Source organism: Primulina eburnea, chromosome 6, assembly GCF_022965805.1.
Source record: "Primulina eburnea isolate SZY01 chromosome 6, ASM2296580v1, whole genome shotgun sequence".
NCBI classification, from domain to species: domain Eukaryota; kingdom Viridiplantae; phylum Streptophyta; class Magnoliopsida; order Lamiales; family Gesneriaceae; genus Primulina; species Primulina eburnea.
Window position 1 is genome coordinate 35,023,080 of NC_133106.1, and position 17,385 is coordinate 35,040,464.

Consider the following 17,385-nt stretch of genomic DNA (forward strand, 5'->3'; position numbering starts at 1 on the left):
TCAAATTGTGCCATCTATGCAAATATTATTCTAAGATTTATGATATTTAAAACATATTATACCGTAATCATAATGAAAAAACAAAGATAAAATGAATATTGAATGATCGTTCAAGCATGTAAAAGTAAAATTTAATACAAGATATGACGATGTATAATTATTTTTCATATAAAATATAATTTTGGTGGGTCTGTTTTTTCATCGACATTTGTGACTTCTCGTGCATGAATGATTATATTTCCCCCTTAAAAATGAGAGTAATAGGAGGAAGGAATAAAATTCATTATATTTTTTAAGATCATGTGTAGCTCAGAGTCTAATTCTTCCATCTCAATTATATAATCTATTTTTTTATATATATATATAGATTAATATTGTTAATTATATTTGAAATTATATATACGAGCATGGACAATCCTCCTTCTTTGAACTAAATTTTGAAGTTAAGTTAGATCCAAGTTTTAATTTTAACAAATATTTTATTTTATTAAATGTGAAATGTAGATTTACTTGATACGGATAAAACATGTCATCTCACCAGAAAATTAAACAAATTATTTATTTATTTATTATTATTAAATTAAAGTACGTGGAAATAAATGGCATCGGTTTCTTCAACATAAAATAAATTATTTATTTATTTATTATTATTAAATTAAAGTACGTGGAAATCAATGGCATCGGTTTCTTCAACATAAAATTAACGTTACTCTCCTCCAACCCAAATCACAAGTCATAACAATTCCGCAATTTCTTGGAAGCTTTCAAAGTTGATTGAAAAACAAATAATATGTACCCAAATATTTTAAATCCCAAAAAACTACGACAGTTTAATGAATATTTATTTTAAAATATTGAAACTTATAGCTTTTCGTAAACAATCATAATACAAAATTTAAACTTGTTAAAAGTATAGTGAATTGAAATTTTTATATCTATTATATATATTATCTATACTATATTATGTATACTATTCTATTAAGAAATTCTATAATAGAGATAAAAATAATATATTCGTGTATTTTTTGCTCTTCTAATTTTGTACGACGAAAGATATGTGTCTTTCCTCCCATACACGTCGAATAAACTTTCGAACTAACAATAATAACATGTAAAAAGCACAATTTAGATAAATTTCGAAAAAATATTGATAAAAAATATGACTATTAGACGAACACTAGGGCTAGTTTTACAATGATGCATGCATGTAGATGGAATGTTGTTAATATAAGTATAATATTTGAAAATTAATAAATAGTATTAATTGAAAATCTTGTCCATACTTCACCCCCATATCATGTGTCTGCTTCTCCTGATTCTCTTCTCCGTCGCTTCACTCACCGGAGCAGAGATCCGCCACTCGGAGATCCGGAACGATGATCGACCGATAATCGCCTTCGACGAGTTTGGATTCACTCACCGGGGTCAGCTGCAGCTCAACATCACCAAGCTCTCTCTGTCCGGCCCGCAGAATCCCGACACCTCCATCCTCTCCAAGTTAGGATTCTTCCTCTGCACGCGCGACGCATGGATCCATGTACTTCAGCAAATAGAGGATGCGGAGATCACCTGTGCTCTGGGATCCGATTCAGTCGAGAAAGTCTTCACCTTTGATGCGCTACCCAATCCCATTCCCACCGTGTGGAATTTTCTCTACTCTGAATCAGATGCGGATCGGTACACTCTTGTCTTTGCTAATTGCCTTCCTCAGCTAAAAATCTCCATGAATGTGCGCTCCGAAATGTACAACCTGGAAGGCGGCAAGTCCGACAGGCGTGATTATCTCTCGGCGGGTAAAACGGTCTTGCCTAGGGTTTATTTCCTCTTCTCCATGATCTATTTTGCTTTGTCTGCGTTTTGGATCAGTGTTCTCTACAAGAAGAGGTTGACTGTCTTTGGGATCCATTTCTTTATGTTGTCGGTGGTGGTTTTGAAAGCGTTGAATTTGCTATGCGAGGCTGAGGATAAATCTTATATCAAACGCACAGGGTCTGCCCACGGGTGGGATGTTCTGTTTTACATTTTCAGTTTCTTGAAGGGTATTACTCTGTTTACTTTAATTGTCTTGATCGGGACCGGATGGTCGTTCTTGAAACCGTATTTGCAAGATAAGGAGAAGAAGGTGCTCATGATCGTGATCCCACTTCAGGTGGTTGCAAACATAGCGCAGGTTGTGATTGATGAAACAGGCCCATACGGTCAGGATTGGGTGACCTGGAAACAGGTGTTCTTGCTTGTTGACGTTGTATGTTGTTGCGCAGTGCTGTTCCCAATCGTTTGGTCCATCAAGAATTTGCGGGAGGCAGCAAGGACAGACGGGAAGGCTGCTGTGAATTTGATGAAGTTGACTTTGTTTAGGCAGTATTACATAGTGGTGATATGCTACATATACTTCACGCGGGTCGTGGTTTATGCACTGGAGACTATTACTTCATATAAGTATCTATGGACTAGCATTGTGGCAGGGGAGGTGGCTACACTGGCGTTCTATGTATTCACAGGGTACAAGTTCAAGCCTGAGGCTCACAATCCGTATTTCGTTATTGATGATGAGGAAGAGGAGGCTGCAGCCGAGCAAATGAAGCTGGATGATGAGTTTGAGTTGTGAGCTGCCCATAATGTGAGAGAATATTTGGAGAAGAATGAGGTTGATGTCACATTTTGTACTTTTTGTTTCTTACGTGCTCTCATATACTTGAATCAGTAGTGTAATTTCACAGGTTTCAAGACCACCTCTAAATGTTGTTTATACAAGTCCTCGGACGAGCAGATGATAAAGCCCATCAGTTTAATACAAGTGTTGCTCATCACTGTCTTTTTCCCTTTCCCTTGTATGAGTTGATAAAAAGTTTTTAACGTGTGACCTATCCTTTTCCGTCAACATGGTTACATCCCTTTAACTTTGGTATTTACTCTTTTTTCTTATGCGTTCTTGTTGCACATATGAATGACTGACTGATCGTATTTATTTTTAAAAGTCAGTTAAGCTGAAGATTAGAGAAAAAGACACTAGGATGAAAGTTATTATCTGGTTTTATGCAAGAAAAATGCTGATATTTATTTCTTCAAATTTATGGACTGCCGGAAAACTTGGCTTAATTCGTGGGGATTAAAACTGAATTAAAGTAATTTTTTCCCCATCTTTTCCTTCTTGGTCATCTTCATAACTGTTGCCCCATCACAGACTAGACTACCATATCCGACTTTATCCACTTCGATGGCACTGATGCCCTTTTTTTCTTTGTAAATCTTTGAGACGCCAATGCCCAAACTGGCTTTGTGCTGTTAATATGGCATAATTTGAAGAATAAGATCTGAGCCCTTTTTGGACTTTTTTTGATTTGGGACTGTGCATTAAAAGTTTCCAGTTTTTTGTTATTTCTCTAACTATCACTGGTTTATTTGGTTCTCTATAACGTTTCTGTATGAAATATTGCTTTTCAGGCATGCACTCAATATCCGAAAAATTATGAGTTTCAAAGCTTTCTTTCACCAATTCTCACCTATTTTATCAAGTTACCAGGCGTAGTAAATCTTTCCACCAAACGTTTGATATCGACTGAATACGTTTCAACATAAACTAACAACTAAAAACAATTGCTGCAAGTATGAGAAACACTATACACACACTACACTTGAGAAGATAATATTTAAAGAGTTAACAGTACTGAAAAAAATAGAAATAAAATATTAACAATTACTGTATTATATCTCTACTGTGTATGTACTAATATTTAGGCGTGGTAAAACTACTGCCACCAAAAGCTCATCAAGAAAGTTCATATTTCTTGTATATCTCATCTTTTCATGCTTTCAGTTTGTGACAGAAACTGGAATTTGGATTCGCTAAGGAGCCTGGAGAATAAGTATTGTTTAAAATTTAGTATATCTCAGAAAAAAGTTTGCTACATACTTAAAACCAAACATGTGTAAGTAAACTTACAGAAATCGACGAGACAAGGTTGTTTGGATGCTGGATCCTCCACAAATGGCGGTGGAACTTGTCCATACACCATCTCACAACTCATATCTTCAAAATCTGTACCATGAACGAAACTGAGTATAGATGCACAAACACAAAGAAACATCCATTTGGGTTTTGTATTTTGGAATTTCACATCGTGATTCAGTCATTTATATCAAATTTTGATGTATTTAAATTTGAGACTGGCCCACTTCTTACAAATTAGTTTGAGCTTTAAGAACAAATGGTTCTTGGCTAGGTATCAGCATAGAGATCCTAAGTTCGAAACCTTCTGGGAACAATCCATTCTATATTGCACTAAGTGGAGAACTTAAATATATGACAGAATCATCAAATCCAAATCCACCAGAACATGAAGGAAAGATGAAATTGACATACTAGGAGTCATGGTTAGTGGAAGGCCGAACTCGTTGGTGAAGAAATCTTGGGTAGGTATTTTACACATGTTTACACACATTCCGACACACCCACTGTTCTCCAGGTACCTTGATGCATGAACGGAACAAGTTAGTTATATATGAAACGAATCCAACCAAATTCATGCAAAAGCAAAGGAGCAAATAAAATACCTGCATTTCTTAATATGGACTCCACTTTTTTGCTTCACTCCATTAACTTCCACTTCCACAACCTACAGAACGCACTTATTTATTTCAGTGCACGCAGAAAGCTGCATAAGCCATTAATTAAGTTGACTGCTTTACTAGTTACTACAGACTGCATCGAACCATGACTATAACATATCGTATTGGGATACAAAAGCCATGGTACTATGCATGATAAACACCAATCAGTTCCTGTAAAACGTAGAAATCGCATAATGAAGTACTTGAGCCTGTAATTGTACCTCAGAGGGACCAACTAACCAGTGGAAGAAGGGTACTGTTATGGCTGCATTGAATTCTGCCGCCCACTTCGTTGGTGGAAATAATTTTCTGAACTGCAGAAGCAAAACACAATACTCAGAACAACATATTCCAATTTCAAGGCTACTCCATGTATAGAATTATATACATAAAAAACAAATGTATCAAAAGGAGGGGTTTTAGATATCAATCTGAAACAGGATGCATGATAAGCAGGATCAAAAAGGGCATACTTGGGCAGGTGCACCAGGAGGAAGCATGGAAAGAAGCACCTCTCTCACCACTTGCTGCTGCTGCTGGCGCGACCTTCCTTCCATCACTCTCTTCGACACATCAACAAACGCATCGTAATCATAATCCAACCACCCCGTTTCCTTGCTTCCACCTCTGGCGAATTTCGACATCTTCCGCGCAAACAGGGTCATAAAAACCTTCTCAAATACCCCGTCGTTGTACTTAGTCTTCTGCCCCATGGGAGCCGGTTCCCCTGACGCCTCCGCAATCCCACATCGAATTATGCTGACGCCATTGCAATGACTGTTTCTTCGACTACAACAGTGGCCAACAGATGGCATATTGACAGATTGGAAGCTAAGAACCGCCATTAGCTATTGATTTCTTGGTTCCCACCGCGAAAACTGGAGCGGTAATGAATCTTGCAAGTTTTCTCCTCCGAAGATGAAGATGAAGATGAGGCGTGTGGAGACAGTGACACTGGAGGACCATATTACTTATCAGGAAAAATTATGGCGATACAGGTGCCGCGTAAGGGAACTCGCTCTATTACAAATACAAATGGTATACACTGCCACATTCACAGCTTCTTTTGCTATTTTTTTTTTTTTCTTTTTTGGTAAAATTTGGATATTTTTTTATTTGGTTAGTAAATTTTGTAATCCGTGATCTTGTACCATTTTAACAAATTTCAGGTAAAAATTAAAGAAAAAATTTGTGTGAGACTCTCTCACACATCGTATTTTGTGAGACAGATATTTTATTTGGGTCATTAATGAAAAAATATTATTTCTTATGCTAAAAGTATTATTTTTATTGTGAATATAAGTAAAGTTGACATGTCGCACAAATAAATATTCGTGACCGTCTCATAAGAGACATACTCAAAATTAAATTAAGAAAATATCTCTTAACTCATACTTTAATTGCTTCTATTCACTCTCCTATTAACTTTAATTTGGATCAGAATGATCATATATTTTAATTACTTCATAAAAATTACCCATTCATTTCAAAGGTCTTATGAAAACAATTTAATAAATTACAGAAACATTTATGTTATTTTGTTGATGATTATTGTATTACTTTGGTTGGGTTTGAAAATTAGTTGTCATTTTTAAAAAAAGTTATGTAAATTTATTATATCCTTTATGTTTTTTAGATTTCTTGCTTACAATAGATAAATAGAGAAATTTATAAATTAATCATTATTATCGAAGAAGATAGCAGCACCACAATCATCACCTCGAGCCATGGAATACTAGAAAAATGATGAAGTATTGAAGTCATTCTTAATGGAAAACCAAGCTTCAGAGTGTGAAAAAAATACTGCCCAGTATTCCACTTTAATCAAGAATAAAACCCGAGCAACACGCAGGAAAAAAAAAAACCCTTGCCAGACAGTGATCTTAAGGGGTTCTTTGTTGAGTCCTCTGACATAGTTCCCCAGATACCTCTGTAACAGATACGCTACCTGATCCTCCAACATCTCTACTCAATTCTTTCAACCACACAGACAGCAGAATCATCTGATTTCCACGTTAAACACGTCAATTTTTTAATATTTCTTTTGTTTTTGGTTTTACTTGCTACGATTATCCAAGAGTTGGGCCCGAATCTTTCATCTGCCTGCCGCGTGGACCCATGCGGCCTCTTCGATTTCAAGTCTGAAAGGCAATAATCAAGCATGGGAACTATTCAAATATGTTATTATTCACATGCATGCTTTTCAATTATAAATAAATTTATATATATAAAAAAATTTCGTTGAATTTGGAACACATCTAATCGAATACTAAACGCATTAAATTTCCCAGAGTGCTTCCTATTTTTGTTTGTTATGAAATTTAAGTTATGATTTGCTAACTTTATTTTTTAAAAATTAGTTTTATTTCATTAATAGATATGATGTTACTATCGACGGCACATATATTGCTACATTAGAATCAGAACATAAAAAAAACTAAAATTCTGAAAAGTTCAAAGAAAAGAACCACATAAAAGAAAAATATACATATAAGATAAAAGTCAAAAATTTATGTGAGACGGTTTCACGAATCGTATTTTGTGAGACAGATATCTTATTTGGGTTATCCATGAAAAAATATTACTTTTTATACTAAGATATTACTTTTTATTGTGAATATCAGTAGGGTTAACTCATCTCACAAATAAAAATTCGTAAGACCGTCTCACAAGAAACTTACCCAAGATAAAAATATGAATAAATCACACGCTCAAAAGACAGTTGAGTTGGTAGAGTACGATTGACATTACTGAGATATTCAATTACGGATCTCAATATGTGAAACGGGTCAATTCTACCCATATTCACCATAAAAAGTAATACCCTTAGCATAAAAAATAATACTTTTTCATGGATTACCCAAATAAAGATCCGTTTCACAAAATATGATCCGTGAGACCGTCTCACACAAGTTTTTACCTTGAGTATATCACACAAAATTTGTTCTAAGTGATTTATTTGATTAATGCTATCGTGAAGATAAAAAAAAATAACACGTAGAAATTTCCAAAATTTTAAATAAATATACACATGAATAAATCCCTCATCAAATACGTCTTATCATGCCGTATCCCATAAGCCAATCCACTCTAAAATCAATTATGTGAATTTATGGCAAAGAAGGAAAATTCAGCAAAGACGCGGACCAAGAAGAAAATATCACGACGAACATCAGCCTGTTTTCTCATGTTAGGAGTCACCATCTTGATCATGGATTCCTCTTCACAAGCTGTCCCAGAAGATAATTGGTTGAGTTGCCTGCTTCATTCATTATTTACCCACTTCCAATCATCAATATTGCTACTGTGATCCTTCATCACCTCGAAGCAATTTCTTTGTTGAATCGATGTTGGTTTTTTTTCTTTGATTCACATTTATTAGGATTAGGATAGTATTCCTGCCTTGCCAAATCAGTCAAAGATGAGAATTTAATTTCTGCTATTTTCTCCCCCTCGCGGTTTCCGGCCCTTTTCCCATTACCATAATAAACACCATTTTTATGTTCTGGTTCGAGTTAATTTGGTCTCCTGGCGGCCAATTTCTCACAACCCTTCTGGCTTTCATTTCTTTTCCAAGTGTTAGTTTTTTAGTTCTTGAAAAATGATGAAGTGTCTGTGCTTTTTTTTCAAAGAAAACACCAAAGGTGCGCCTCGGAAATCAGCCACAAAGTTGAGAAAATCCACTGCGTCCACGTCATCGAATCGGAGCATCGCGGATTTAAGGGTATTTTCTGTTCCAGAGCTGAAGGAAGCGACCAACAATTTCAGCAAATTGCTCAGGATCGGGGAGGGTGGCTTCGGGACTGTGTACAAAGGTACGATCAAGCCGCAAAGTGGTGAGGGGGAACCCACTACTATTGTTGCCATCAAGAAACTCGATCCACAAGGTTGGCAGGTAATTAATTACAAAATTTGCATTACTCGTCAAAGTTCTTGATAAATATACTACATGTGTGAGATATATATGATGATGCAGGGCCACAAGCAGTGGATTGCAGAGATCCAATACCTCGGAGTTCTGAATCACCCTAATCTGGTAAAGCTTTTTGGATACTGTTCCTCTGATGGAGAAAGAGGAATCCAAAGATTATTAGTATACGAGTATATGCCTAATAGAAGCTTGGAGGATCATCTTTTCAACAAGGCAATGCCCACAATACCATGGGTTACTAGACTACGCATTATTCTCGGGGCAGCTCGAGGAATGGCTTATCTGCACGAAGGTTTGCAAATACAGGTACTCATCCGGGAAGACCGAGCTTGGGCCAACGGGGTGATCGTCCCTGGCCAGTTAAGAAATTCATATGAGCATTGTTTGGTACAGATGACTAAATCAAGATAGATGACTAAGGATAGAATTCCAATATATTGTTGATCATATGTTTCGTTCACTATAAAATCAGATGATATCAACCCGGTGTCTTCCATAAATAATATGACCCCCTCATCGTTATCGCGCTACACATTCGACGGGCTTTATGGATCTGCCCCAGTCCATCACCATAATATATCTGACTCTGATCACCCTTTTGATAATCACAGTGTGCATTCTCGGTCCAAAATTTGTCTTTATGATAATTGTGCTTTGTAATGTAGGTGATATACAGGGACTTCAAGTCCTCGAACGTCCTGTTGGACGAGGAATTCAATGCCAAGCTTTCAGACTTTGGTCTTGCAAGAGAAGGCCCTACAGGGGACCGCTCTCATGTATCCACTGCGCCAATTGGGACACGCGGCTATGCAGCCCCAGAATATATAGAGACAGGACGTCTGACGATTAAGAGTGATGTATGGAGCTTTGGAGTCGTGGTTTATGAGATAATTACGGGAAGGCGGACATTGGAAAGAAACCTTCCATCGGCAGAGCAAAAGCTTATTGAATGGGTGAGACAGTTTCCACCCCATACAAAAAGGTTTGACATGATAATGGATCAACGACTACAAAATCAGTATTCCCCGAACTCTGCTAGAACCATTGCAAAATTGGCTGATAGCTGTCTCAACAAGAACCCGAAAGATCGGCCCGCGATGAGCCAAGTGGTGGAGATCTTGAATCAAGTTGTAATGCAAGAAGAATCAGTCACTAGAAATGAACTTACAGATCATTGATTAGAATCTTGAAATAAGTTTTTTCTTGCGATGAAAATGATGATGCATATGTAACTTAGTATTGATTTTTGATACATATATATTACCACGATTCTATTTCTAATCTTCATGACAGCAATACACAACTGTTATTTTTCTATTTTTTTTTTATTAAATATAACTTTCGGATTAATTTAATAGTTTGAAAATCAGGGTAATCGATTAAATCACGCAATATTTCCTATTTTTTTTAATAATAAAAATAGTACTCAAACAAAAAGGTCAATTTCTTAGTCAAAGACATACGTTGTTGCTGCGCCACTCTCCGACAAACCTTCCTTTTCTTTCTCCGATCCCTTTCTCCACCCGATTTCCCTCAAAAAGGGTAATCAATCTACCCCGATTTTTATTTTCCCCGTATTCATGGAAGAGAAATCAGTTTCACTCCCATCCGAAGCAGCAGAAGAGAATAATCATGACTGGCAGAGAGTCACATACGCCAAAAAACAGCGGAAGAATCAGTTTGTACAGAACGGATCTGGTGCTTTACCTGAAAAAGGTAGCGTTTTTAAGGGCCTGGAGAAGCACTCGGAGGAACGTCGCCGGAAATTGGAGGCACAGCGCGCCGCTGCCTCGATTTACGATGACGATGACGATGATAAGCTACAGTTGAGATCGAGGAAGAATTTCGGAGGAGATGAAGATGATGAGGATAACAGCGATACTGATATTAATGCGACAGAGAATAATGCCGCGGAGGCCAATAAGAAGGAGAAGCCGAAGAAGCTTAAAAAGCCTAAGGTGACGGTGGCGGAGGCCGCTGCCAAGATCGACGATTCTGATCTTGCAGCTTTTCTTTCCGATATTTCGGTAATGTGTTAATTTATTGTTTTGTTAACTCCTTTTTGTCTTATTTTCTTCTCGCTCTTTGTGGAATTGGATAATTTCGAATGTTCATTTGGAATGTTTTATGTGTAGGGATCGTACGAAGGGCAGCAAGACATACAATTGATGAGGTTTGCCGATTATTTTGGGCGTGCATTTTTGGAGGTCAGCACATCACAGTTCCCTTGGCTGAAGCTGTTTAGAGAATCTGCGGTGGCGAAAATCGCTGACGTGAGTTGGAAATTCTTGTTATCTCTGTGACTATATCAATTACAATATTATTTGTAGGGAAATAAGGAAAATCTTCTCATGCGCTAGTTTGTGGAATGGTAGTGTACTGGTGAATTGACATTATTCGGAAACTTTTTCATGGATAGTTTTTCAAATTTATCCAGCTTTTACTAATTGGTCAAAGGGGAAGGAAGTGTTTGCATTAAAAACTGCTACTAACTACAAGACTACAAGAATCTTGAATTGAAAATTGAAGCTATATTCATGATCTCACAATAACTTGTTTTTACTCAACTCTGAAACCTTACTTGATGGTCCCATACCCTCTTTGGTGAGAATTGCGAGGAGTAAAATACAAATATTCTGAAACATTTTACCTTCCTAGTCCCTCTTTGCTATATTTTTTAATGAAAATCTGGAAACACCTTATGGAGCATCAATATTTATTTCCATGCTCTCTGAGGGAGTCTCTAGTATTTTTTGATGCTTTTGGTGATATATGCAGTTTTGTTATGTCTCTTGTAATTGCGAGATTTTGACTTCCTGCAATTAGAGTATATGCCCCAAAAATTGTCAAATATTGATTGTAAAGTTTGGGTGGTGGTTTTGTGTTTTAAAATCAACGATCTTTCTTTACTGTGTTATCCGATTATATCTGCCTGCCACTATTTCTCGTGGTTATATGGATTAGAACTTGATGTTATCTGTGTGGTATCAGTGTTTGTAGAATTTATTTCTTTTCATTTTTAAGTTTTTTGTTGGTATTTAAGTCCACTAATTATTTTATTTCTTACAAGCAGGTACCAGTTTCTTACATTTCTGAAGCTGTTTACAAGACCTCGATTGACTGGATCAATCATTTCTCCTATGATGCTTTAGGGACCTTTGTGTGCTGGTCATTTGACGGAATTCTCGCTGGCTTGGTAACCCAATTGTTGGGGCCTAAGGGCTCAAGGAAAGGAGTGCAGCCAGCATCCTCAAAGTCTCAGGTATGTATGATTGATTTTTCCCTTTTTCCGTATCGCATTAAAATAATTGTTCTCTCCTAATGGCAGTTGTAAAGATCTCTTTTGTTTGAAATTCCCTGAATAACTATTGTTTTATATGACAAATTTCTTCTACAAATATCATCTGTACTTAAAAGTTACACCATGTGACATCATTAACCACCACTTTTAGTGCAAAAACAAATACATCCAAGGTTTCATTTTTTTGGCACTGTGCACATGCTTATTCAATATGGGAGGTATTATCGAAGGAGTATTTATTGTTGTTAAATAATTTTTGGATAATGTTTGATAATATTCTGCGAGTTCTCTTGTCATGAGACGTTCCAAATTTTGTAACAAAATTTGTCTTGGTGTGACTTATGATATATTGAAGTTTACTTGAAGCACATTCCTGTTGATGATTATGAGTAAGGGCATTATATTTCTCATGTTGCACATGCATGGAGAAAGATATAGCTACATCATTACCCTTGTGTTACCTCCTGAATAAAAAATGAAGGTTTATTTTTTTGCTAGATTGTTAAACTTCATATATTATCGACTACCTTCCTATTTTTAGCTAATATTGCTTGTACATCCGACTGATCAGTTTTGAACAAGATCTGTATTTTTATCAAGGGAAATGTTACTAATAGATTTTTCTTGGGAATCAGTATTCCTGCTTAATCACTCAATTCAGTGGCATGGCTTACTTCCTAGTAACAGCATACCATAACATATTGTTGATTCTGAGCGTTGTCATCTCGTCTAGCCTTCTGGTACATACTAATTGAGTAAATGTTGACATTGCAGGTTGCCATATTTTTAGTATTAGCAATGGTATTAAGGCGGAAGCCTGATGTACTACTAACTGTATTACCAAAATTCATGCAAAATTCGAAATATCAAGGACAAGATAAGCTTCCATTTATTATATGGATGATTGTTCAGGTGAGTAAATCATGTTTATCCTCTTTGAAATTAGTTCTGATAAGAGCTACTCCTTGATCCCTGTTCCTTTTGACATTTGTATTTCATACTAAAGTTTAACCCATTTGTGTAGGCCTGTCAAGGAGATCTGGCTGTTGGATTGTACCTATGGGCACATCATATTTTACCAATTCTTGGAGGAAAATCAGGGTCTAACCCACAGTGTAGGGACTTGGTTTTGCAGCTAGTTGAAAGGTTTAATGTCTTGATTCTTTTCAACACTTACTAGTTACTGCAGTTGATACTAACTGTGCTTTGGGTTAATAATGTTTTACTTTGAATTAATAAATCCTTTGATCCATGCCTTAGGATACTGGCTGCACCTAAAGCTCGCGTTGTATTAGTGAACAATGCTGTCAGAAAAGGGGAGCGCTTGATAGCACCGGAATCACTGGACCTTCTGTTACGTTTAACATTTCCTGCTTCTCCTGCACGAGTTAAGGTAGGTTTAACATTTCCACCTCCGTGAGACCATGACTGATACTTTTCTTTCTTCTAGGCGAAAGAAAACAAAAGTCTGGTAGTTCCAAAAAATGATTAATTTATTGTAGACCCATATTTTCAGTTTTCACCTACAAATTTAAAGCTAATTTTGTTTCTTCTTTTGAAGACAAAAATTAGTGGATGCTTGTTTTCACTTTATACTATTTATAATAGTGCTTGTTTATTGAATTTTACAGAGTATCAAACAAGTTTTTGAAACATTTTAAGGATCATTCAGAACGTTTCTGAATAAGTGTCTAAAATTTGTTTCTGGAACCCAAAATTTCAATCCATGGGTAGGCATTGTAGAGAACATTTGCATGGTGTCAAGCAGTTCTGGCAAGTTCTCTTTGTGCTTCTGTTTTCCAGATGGTTCAGATTTTTATCGCTGATTCTGTATAATAGGCTACTGAAAGATTTGAGGCAATCTACCCCATTCTAAAAGAGGTTGCTCTTACTGGTTCTCCTGGAAGCAAAGCCATGAAGCAGACCTCGCTGCAGATACAAACTCTCTCTGTGAAAGCGGCAGGAGAAGGTAATCTTTAACTGGAAGTGATATTTACCTATGCGATTATTTCTAAAGTATTTGAGAATTCTGAAAAACTTTTGAAAAATGATGCTCCTCAGGAATTCCAGCACTGGCTCAGGAAGCAACAAGCATCTTCATCTGGTGTTTGACTCAGAATCTTGATTGCTACAAGCAGTGGGTAAGCTTTTATGTTTCATATGACTGGTTTGGTAAAAGTATATGTTTGAGTTTCTTTTCTAAAATGACTTGAAACTGATTGTTATATTTGTCATTTAAGTTTGTTTGATTTCTGTCAATGTCTGGTATCCTTTTACTCGAGAAAAGGTTTTCAGGACCCTATTCCTTTTGAAATCAATTCAGTCCTGTAGTCCTGTATTTGTTCACCCTTTGGAACTCCGTCATTGATAGTATAAAATTACTTTTGACAGGACAAGATTTACGTTGAAAACATAGAGGCCAGTGTTACTGTCTTGAGGAAGCTTGATGAGGAGTGGAAGATTTTTTCTTCTAAACAGTCTTCTCTTCAAGCACTCACCGAAACTTTGAAAGGTTTCAGACAGAAGGTTTGTCGGATACTTGTCATGATTTTGCTTGTATTCTTACCTCGCAATATGTACGAGTATGATATTATGTTTGGGCTGAACTCATGAATTAACCGATTCAATTTACAGAATGAAATAGCATTGACTGATGATGCTCGCCAAGCTTTCTTCAAGGATGCAGATAAATATTGTAAGACAATATTACGAAGGCTATCAAGTGGCCGTGGTTGTGTGAAAACCATGGCTGTTACTGGTGTGATACTAGCTGTGGGAGCCGCCGTTTTTTATCCAAGCTTGGATGTGTTGGATTGGAACAAGTTAACCGTCCTATTGAACGCCCAGCAATCCTTCTGAACAAAATGGTGATTGGTGATTAAAAAAGAAAGAGTTTCTGATCTCTCCTTCAACCCCCGGAACACTAATCCTATATTTGCCTGAAATAAAGAGGCGGAAGAGCTATAGATTTGATGCAACACAAAGTGATACTGGGTTAACTCGATTAGATAATATGGAAGTTGTCAATTTTGTGAATTAGATTTTGTTTAGTTTTTTGTGATTGATAAACTTTTACCAGCTGTCGGCGTCCGTCCTTGTGTTGGGGTGTCCTGTAGATTAGGATATTATATGCACTCTTTATATTGTTCTTTAACCCTTTTATTTATACTAGCAAGAAGCACGTGCGATGCACGTAAATATTAATTATTTAATAAAAATTAAAATTTGATTTTTTTAAAAAATAATTTGATTCATTTTTTTATTTATATTGATTTAGTTTTTTGTCATATTAGACGAATAAATTAATTAAGAACTTATATACTTTACTTTCAAAATTGTTTCTCAAACTGAAATTCAAGTCGTTAATTTTATGTTATATAATAAATTATAATTAGCATAATATATAGAATGAATTGAACTGAAACAAATGTTGAAAATATATATATCTAAGAACCACGTATAAGGTATAATAACCTAAAAATCAACCAGATTATGGATTTTATAAATGCATAAATCATAATTTATATAAGTGAAGAACACTAAGGATAAATAATTGTCAATTTAAAATATTTATGACTAACTCGTCAAAATATTATCAAAACTAATGAAATAATAATAATTGATAATAAAATATAACCTATAATACTCAAAATTTGCTTTAAAAATTTGTTTTCAATCATTTTTACACGGTTGAAAGATTTTCTCAAAGGGTTATAAATATTAACCACGTGAAAAGTGTGAAAGACGGTTCAATATTTCTAATGATATTTTCAACCAGTTGACAATCTAAACAACAAGATATAGTTTGAAGAGTTAGTCTCATGTGAGACCGTCTCACGGATCTTAATCCGTGAGACGGGTCAACCCTACCCATATTCAAATAAAAAGTAATATTCTTAGCATAAAAAGTAATACTTTTTCATGGATGATCCAAATAAGGGATCCGTCTCACAAATACGACCCGTGAGACCGTTTCATACAAGTTTTTACCTAGTTTGAAATGTAAAAACTTGTGAATAGTAAAGACACGGGAATTTTATGGATGTAAAACACTCACACGTCACTCCTTCCTCTGTAAAAAGGATTCCACTAAAAGACTTTGTCTTATATATATATATATATATATATATAAATATATATATTTATAAGTGCGACTAAAATATTTAAACTTCTTATTATAGCTAACTATTTTAATTTTTCTATCAGATTCGTATTTTATGATATTATTAGTATATTAAAATTCATAATTATTGATATAAATTCTAATAAATAATTTATTAAATTCTTTACTTTCAATTCTTAGTTAAAAAATAATAAAATATATTAGTATTAAATTTCATATTATTATATTATTATATACTTATCATGTTATTGTACTATTGCATATATAATTATTTTTTTCTTATATCTTCATGTGATACTATAATTTATTACTTAATTAGAAATTACACTAAAATATAATTACAAAATTGCATTAAAATAATAAAATAACATGTAGAAAGAAAATTAAAAGGATAAAATATTTAAACTTAGTATAAAGATGGATTATTTGAGAAAGTTAATTTAGGAATTACATTTTATTCTTGAAGTGATATAAATTATTACAATCAATGTATATTTGTAGTGACCCGTTCCAGAATCACCTACTAATCAGAACTTAAGCATGCAAAATTAACATTTAAAACTGAATCAGGTAAACAGCGGAAAAACAGTAATACAACCCAATCGAATCTGTAAGTACAAAATACTTAAACAACCAGATCGAACTAAATACCAAGAATAAATACCAACAACTACAGGTCAACCTCTGCCAGCTCCCTGTCCACTCCCTCCTGGACCGCCCAACCTGAGACCTGCCCCATCGAATAGGGTGTCCAAAACAGAGATAAACCGAGGACGTGAGCATAAAACGCTCAGCAACGAAAGCATGAGTATACAAGACTATGACATGCATGTATGCAAAATGAACTGGATACCAGGATCTGGGTATATCGAAATACTGCTCAGGTAAATGACGTCAAGGTATGTAGCACTCTGCGCCCTCGCACCAGGAGGTGGCTCCCATACCAAAATAAACCTGTGGATATACCGGTGACCTGACCACCGTCGGCCAACGGGGTCCAACCATCCACAACAAACGAGGGCTGAGCACCCTCTCAACAGGCTATCTCAAAGATAATCAGGCTCAACATGATTATGCAAATGCCGCATAATAAACCATGCATCATATGACAGATAATAATGCAACATATAAACATGCAACACATAGTAAAGCATACTCAATCCTGCTATCTCGGATAGTACTTTCGTACCTCAAACCAGTAGATCCTAGCAATCAGCCCTAGAATCAAGCCTACAATCCAAGTGATACCATATCACTAAACCACATCTAAAAGCCTTAACTAGACTAATAGATACTCCCAAATCTCAAAGGGAACCCAGAACTATACCTGCGTCCGTAGTCAGTCCACTGATGCCGCTAGCCCCCAACTAGAGCACAGCTCCGCTACAAAACCAGTAGCTCCCCGCTAGTGCCCGAACC

The 17,385-nt window shown here is 35.7% G+C and overlaps 4 protein-coding genes across 5 annotated transcripts; 3 read left to right on the plus strand and 1 right to left on the minus strand.

Moving 5' to 3' along the window:
- The first annotated feature begins 1,256 nt into the window (after positions 1-1,256).
- LOC140834664 (protein CANDIDATE G-PROTEIN COUPLED RECEPTOR 7-like) lies at positions 1,257-3,855 on the plus strand. 2 transcript variants are annotated; one of them, XM_073199709.1, is made up of 2 exons: positions 1,257-2,647; positions 3,445-3,855. In XM_073199709.1, exon 1 carries the CDS (start codon positions 1,298-1,300, stop codon positions 2,606-2,608), a length of 1,311 nt encoding a protein of 436 aa, XP_073055810.1. In that variant the 5' UTR covers positions 1,257-1,297; the 3' UTR covers positions 2,609-2,647; positions 3,445-3,855. The 2 variants fall into 2 exon arrangements, with proteins under 2 accessions (XP_073055810.1, XP_073055809.1); XM_073199708.1 differs by lacking the exon at positions 3,445-3,855 and adding an exon at positions 2,721-2,881.
- LOC140834665 (beta-carotene isomerase D27, chloroplastic) lies at positions 3,608-5,603 on the minus strand. The gene is made up of 6 exons (XM_073199710.1): positions 5,085-5,603; positions 4,833-4,925; positions 4,555-4,616; positions 4,364-4,470; positions 3,944-4,039; positions 3,608-3,855 (listed from the first exon to the last, which is right to left on the minus strand). Exons 1-6 carry the CDS (start codon positions 5,454-5,456, stop codon positions 3,806-3,808), a joined length of 780 nt encoding a protein of 259 aa, XP_073055811.1. The 5' UTR covers positions 5,457-5,603; the 3' UTR covers positions 3,608-3,805.
- A 2,089-nt stretch (positions 5,604-7,692) lies between these two features.
- LOC140834667 (probable serine/threonine-protein kinase PBL19) lies at positions 7,693-9,829 on the plus strand. The gene is made up of 3 exons (XM_073199712.1): positions 7,693-8,506; positions 8,588-8,848; positions 9,208-9,829. The coding sequence occupies exons 1-3, from the start codon at positions 8,213-8,215 to the stop codon at positions 9,718-9,720; spliced, it is 1,068 nt and encodes a 355-aa protein (XP_073055813.1). The 5' UTR covers positions 7,693-8,212; the 3' UTR covers positions 9,721-9,829.
- A 165-nt stretch (positions 9,830-9,994) lies between these two features.
- On the plus strand, positions 9,995-14,716 carry LOC140834666 (uncharacterized). Its single transcript, XM_073199711.1, has 10 exons — positions 9,995-10,569; positions 10,678-10,815; positions 11,616-11,804; positions 12,618-12,755; positions 12,868-12,989; positions 13,104-13,236; positions 13,683-13,812; positions 13,905-13,984; positions 14,235-14,369; positions 14,478-14,716. The coding sequence occupies exons 1-10, from the start codon at positions 10,123-10,125 to the stop codon at positions 14,700-14,702; spliced, it is 1,737 nt and encodes a 578-aa protein (XP_073055812.1). The 5' UTR covers positions 9,995-10,122; the 3' UTR covers positions 14,703-14,716.
- Positions 14,717-17,385: the final 2,669 nt, after the last annotated feature.

What these genes read in the sequence shown, in the direction of transcription:
- LOC140834664 (XM_073199709.1), top strand. Translation starts at nt 1,298, where the DNA reads ATGTGTCTGCTTCTCCTGATTCTCTTCTCCGTCGCTTCACTCACCGGA.
- LOC140834665 (XM_073199710.1), bottom strand. Translation starts at nt 5,456, where the DNA reads ATGGCGGTTCTTAGCTTCCAATCTGTCAATATGCCATCTGTTGGCCAC. An exon ending in GTCCATATTAAGAAATGCAG is followed by an intron (nt 4,471 to 4,554) that starts GTATTTTATTTG and finishes TCATGCATCAAG; the next exon opens with GTACCTGGAGAACAGTGGGT. An exon ending in TCCACTAACCATGACTCCTA is followed by an intron (nt 4,040 to 4,363) that starts GTATGTCAATTT and finishes TTCATGGTACAG; the next exon opens with ATTTTGAAGATATGAGTTGT.
- LOC140834667 (XM_073199712.1), top strand. Translation starts at nt 8,213, where the DNA reads ATGATGAAGTGTCTGTGCTTTTTTTTCAAAGAAAACACCAAAGGTGCG. An exon ending in TCGATCCACAAGGTTGGCAG is followed by an intron (nt 8,507 to 8,587) that starts GTAATTAATTAC and finishes ATGATGATGCAG; the next exon opens with GGCCACAAGCAGTGGATTGC. An exon ending in ACGAAGGTTTGCAAATACAG is followed by an intron (nt 8,849 to 9,207) that starts GTACTCATCCGG and finishes TTTGTAATGTAG; the next exon opens with GTGATATACAGGGACTTCAA.
- LOC140834666 (XM_073199711.1), top strand. Translation starts at nt 10,123, where the DNA reads ATGGAAGAGAAATCAGTTTCACTCCCATCCGAAGCAGCAGAAGAGAAT. An exon ending in CAGCATCCTCAAAGTCTCAG is followed by an intron (nt 11,805 to 12,617) that starts GTATGTATGATT and finishes TTGACATTGCAG; the next exon opens with GTTGCCATATTTTTAGTATT. An exon ending in CTTCTCCTGCACGAGTTAAG is followed by an intron (nt 13,237 to 13,682) that starts GTAGGTTTAACA and finishes TCTGTATAATAG; the next exon opens with GCTACTGAAAGATTTGAGGC.